This window comes from Octopus bimaculoides, chromosome 4 (genome assembly GCF_001194135.2).
Source record: "Octopus bimaculoides isolate UCB-OBI-ISO-001 chromosome 4, ASM119413v2, whole genome shotgun sequence".
In the NCBI taxonomy this organism is placed as follows: Eukaryota; Metazoa; Mollusca; class Cephalopoda; order Octopoda; family Octopodidae; genus Octopus; species Octopus bimaculoides.
In genome coordinates, this window is record NC_068984.1 from 19,288,499 (window position 1) to 19,293,498 (window position 5,000).

Genomic DNA, 5,000 nt, shown 5'->3' on the forward strand with positions numbered 1-5,000 from the left:
TGTGTATATCATCATCATCGTCGTTTAACGTCCACTTTCCATGTTAGCATGGGTTGGATGATTTGACTGAGGACTGGTGAACCAGATGGCTACACCAGGCTCCAATCTGATTTGGCAGACTTTCTACAGCTGGATGCCCTTCCTAACACCAACTGAGAGTGTAGTGGGTGCTTTTACGTGCCACCGGCACGAAGGCCTGTCAGGTGGTACTGGCAATGGCCACACTCAAAAAGGTGTTTTTTACATGCTACCTGCACAGGAGCCAGTCCAGCGGCACTGGCAACGACCTTCCTCGAATGTCTTTCCACGTGCCAGGAAGGTGACGCTGGTAACGATGTAATGACAATGCTTGATAACTACTCACTTTTCAGGAAAAACAAGTATATTACTACTACTACTACTGATGATGATGATGATGATGATGAAGATGATGATGATGATTCTATTGTATATGATGTTCAGGTACACAAGTCATCAGGAAAGGGTAAAAGGTGGGAACAGGAAATAGAAATAAGTAAAGACAGGCAGCAATGACCACCAAAAGTGCATGCAGAGCATATAGAATGAAATTATGCTGGTGCCATGAAAGAAAGCATCCAGTAAACTCAGTGAATCGGTTGGTATTGGGAACAGCATCCATCAGTAGAAGCTGTGCCAAAACTGAGATAATAATGTATGGCATGGTGCCCTAAATTCTTGGATCCTGTCAAACTGTTTAAATTATGCCAGCATGGAAAGCAGATATAAAACGGTGATAATGAAGATAATATCATGGATGTCTGTTGAATAAATGGATAAATCAATTAAATATGTAAAGAAAACACACATAAAACAATCAATGAAGCAATATTTACTTTGTGCGCCTTCAGTTGTTGTTGAAGATGGGTAAGATCCCTTGCAGTGGTGGTGGTTGACTTCTTCAGCTTATTTTTAGCAGTTACCAAGAAATCTGCAAAGTCCTCAAGAAGTTTTTCATATTGGATTTGGATTGAAGAGGACTGGAGTAAAGTCGCCTTTCTGTCCATCACCTGAATAAGAGAAGAGCAAAAATCATTGCAGTTGAGTGTTAATATGGTGATATGACAATAGTCTTCCATAACTAACCAAACAGTCTTGCACACACACACTGGTCATCTCTGATGAATGCAGTTATTAAAAAATCATCTGATTACCTACTGTCCTGTGCAAAACTGATTGGTAAGATTGGTAATAATGGATGTATAATATTCTTTTCTACTCTAAGCACAAGGCCCAAAATTTTTGGGGAGGGGGCCAGTTGATTAGATTGACCCCTGTATGCAACTGGTACTAAATTTATTGTCCCCAAAAGGATGAAAGGCAAAGCTGACCTTGGTGGAATTTGAACTCAGAATATAAAGACAGACGAAATACTGCTAAGCATTTCACCCAGCACGTTAACATTTCTGCCAGCTTGCTGCCTTATAATATTGTCTACTTTATGTGTGTGTGTGTGTGTGTATGTGTGTGTGTGTGTGTGTGTATGTGTGTGTGTGTGATTGTGTATGTTTGTGTAAATATTTGTTTTTTTCTTTTTCGTCAAGTTGTATATAAAAACAATTTAACATTAAACTGAGGAATTTATTACTTTTTTTGTAGAGTACATATTTATTAAACATTTACAAGAGGTGTGTGTGGCAGTGACTTGAAAGTTTCAGCCTGCTAGCTTTATACATATAGTTGAATATTATCAATACAGCGAACAAAAGTACCTTATGATATTTAATTCCATACAGAAACTATGGTTCTTTGCATCAAGGTAGACTTTGCCATTGACAAGACAAAAAAATATGAATACTAAGCAAAATACTTGGAGTCAATATACTTAAGAAAATTCTTGAAAACAATGCCTACAGTTCTAAAAACTGAGACTAGTAATAAAATACACACACATACATCTTGCAGTTCCCACTGCTCATTTCTCTTTCTCTCTCCTTCCTCTACTAGACATGAGTAGCCATGCAGATCCTCTACAAGAACCTGCATTGCCTCTACTTCTCATAGTTCAATCCCTCATCCACTAGTGTGAAGATTCCCCCACCCGCCCAAGGGTTTATAAGTTCTGAAAGCTGCATGGTGACCTCAATAGTGCAGGTGGCATGAAAAAAGCACCCAGTCCATGCTGTAAAGTGGTTAGTATTAGGAAGGGCATCCAGCTGTAGAAGCCATGCCAAAACAGACATTGGATCCTGTCAAAGCATCCAACCCATGCCAGCATGGAATATGGATGTTAATGATTATGATAATGATGATGATGTATATGTATATATAGTTGATATTTCTTCACAGAACAAGGTTAACCATGCTCCATGCAAAGGGGTTGACACCAGTTAGCAGAGTATATTGATATAACCTATAGTAGTTAAAAGCCTGTATACTACTTCGTATGTACACCTGTTTCCTTCCAAAAATTGGGAGGTTAGGAAGCATCATACAAAAAGAAAAAAAAAGAGTGTTGTCATTATTCCAATATATAAATTTCTGTGTCAAAATGACAAAAGAGGAACAGCTTTTTCATGAAACTGGGAGGGCTTCTTATTAGGAAGGAGTGACTGACTATAGAAAGAATAGCAATGGGAAAGAGAAAGGGTAGAAAGAAGACGAAAAAAGGGGACAGAAAGAAAGATGGAAAAATGGACAAACTCTGTAAATGCTATGTAGCAAAGCATAAACACAAATCATCAACAAGACATACCAAGGCTTAATTGACCAAGTTTATTGTATTAGTCTTTTCTTTCTCTTCTTTTCCAGCTTTCATTTTACATTCCCCTCTTTCCTTTTCTCGTTTTTCTATAGCCACTCAGATTTTGCTTATTAAGAACCCCACTGAATTTCATGAAATAACTGCGCTTCCTTTGTATTTCTGACACAGAAACGTATATATTGGAATAATGACACTGCTTGATAACCTCCTACTTTAGGAGAGAAACAGGTATGCGTGTTACCTGTATAGGCTTTTAACTATCATATATACATATGTGTATATGTCTGTAGGTATGTAGAGACATGCATTATTATTGTTATTATTATTATTATTATTTTTATTATTACTGTTGCTGTTGTTGTGTCAACCAAATACTCTTTAAACATAGATGAACATATATATGTAAGGATGTATATATGCATGCATATATAAGTGTGTAAACAGTCAACATCTATGTATGTATGTATGTATGTATTTATTTATCTATCTATCTAGCTATCTATCTATCTATCTATCTATCTATCTATCTATCTATATATATATATAATCATTTATATGAATAGATATGTGTCTTTTTATATATATATATCTATATCAGTCTGTTAGTGTCTATCTCGCCCTCCCCCTCTCTCTCTTTATATATATATATATAAAGAGAGATGATGATATATATATATATATTTATACATATGGTTGGATGTATATAAAAATACATATTTACATATACACACATATGTACTATATATAAAAATGAATATACATACAAGTTAAATACATATGCACGCACGCACACACACACATAAACACACACACAAATCAAACTTGAAGATATCTGTATAAATTTTCTTTATAATTTTTTAATGCACTCAGATCCAAAATGAGATGGGGGAAAAAAAAAGAAAAAGATGAAAATAAAAGCCTTTGTATGTTGACAATGGAGAGTAATTGTTGCATTAGAAGAGATGGTGGAAGACATGGAAAGAAGTGATGAGGTCAGGTCTTTTCTGAATGCTGCTGGTTGTCACAGACAAAATGACAAATGATTAAGAAGGGCAGTGATAGACTACACAATAGATCCAGCCAACCCATGCCTATATAGGTGATATGTAGATGGTAAATTGCTGTTGTTGCTGTTGACGATGATGATGATGCTGGTGGTGGTGATGACGATGATGATAATGATGGTAGTAGTGGTGATGATGATAGTGATGATGATAATGATGAGGAGGCAGGTAATGACAATGATGATGATGATAATGGGGTGGTGGTGATGGTGGATGTGGTTGTGATGGTGGTGATAATGATGTGGGAGGTAGACAATGACAATAATGATGATGAAAATGATGAAGAGAACAATGATGATGATGATGAAGAGAACAATGATGATGATGATGAAGATAAAGATAATAGTGATTGTGATGTCGATAACGATGGTGATGATAATGATGATGACAATCACAATTACGATGATTAAAAGAATCTCTAGGTTCTTACTTTTCTTTTAGCTTCCATGTAGGCCAGTTGTAGATCGGTAAACTCACTGAAAATCCAGTTGGGGATGGCAGAACTTTCATCTTCTCTACTTTTAAACTCATTCAAACTGCTTTCAAGTTCTTTCAATTGTATTTCAGCTTTCTAAAATATAAACAAAACATAACAACACAAATTAGTTAAAAGAACATTTTAAAATATATCTCTTTTACTTGTTTCAGTCATTTGACTGTGGCCATGCTGGAGTACCGCCTTTTGTCGAGCAAATCGACCCCACCACAGTAATTTGGAATTTATGAAATGAAGGTTTTATATCACTCAGAACATACGAAACAAGGACAAGTTAAAAATCTGAATGCAAGCATGGATGTGTAGGACAAATTTAGGAAAATACCTTAAACAGGCAAAGGGTTAAAATTGCTGGCCTTGTACCAAAATTTGAAATGATGTTTGTTGAGGGCAGTAATTTGGCAGAATTGTTGGTGCTGGACAAAATGCTTTGTGAGTTTTTAGTTATAGCTCTTTTATGTTCTGAGTTCAAACCCCAATGAAGTATATACTTTGCTTTTCATCCTTCTGAACTTGATGAATACTGGTATTAGCCTTTTTACTACCATATTTCAGTTGAGATGCTCTTTGTTTCTTTCAATTAATTTTAAACATAATAAAGAATTTAGTAAAATAACTTAGTTATCATTAAGCTAGTGTTAGGAACATAGATTGTGACTAAGGTTTGGTGGAAGATTTTAATTCAGAACTTTTGAAAACAAGACATTTGTACTATAGA

The 5,000-nt window shown here is 35.5% G+C and overlaps 1 protein-coding gene across 9 annotated transcripts in view; it reads right to left on the reverse strand.

The window, feature by feature from the left end:
- Positions 1–5,000, reverse strand: part of LOC106881484 (nesprin-1) — an 811,219-nt gene that overhangs the window by 121,665 nt on the left and 684,554 nt on the right. For all 9 annotated transcript variants that reach the window (XM_052966929.1, XM_014931893.2, XM_014931887.2 and 6 more), the window contains 2 exons: positions 4,217–4,357; positions 855–1,028 (listed from right to left, as the gene is read on the reverse strand). In XM_052966929.1, the coding sequence (XP_052822889.1) occupies positions 855–1,028; positions 4,217–4,357 (315 nt within the window). The remainder of the gene's footprint in view (positions 1–854; positions 1,029–4,216; positions 4,358–5,000) is intronic.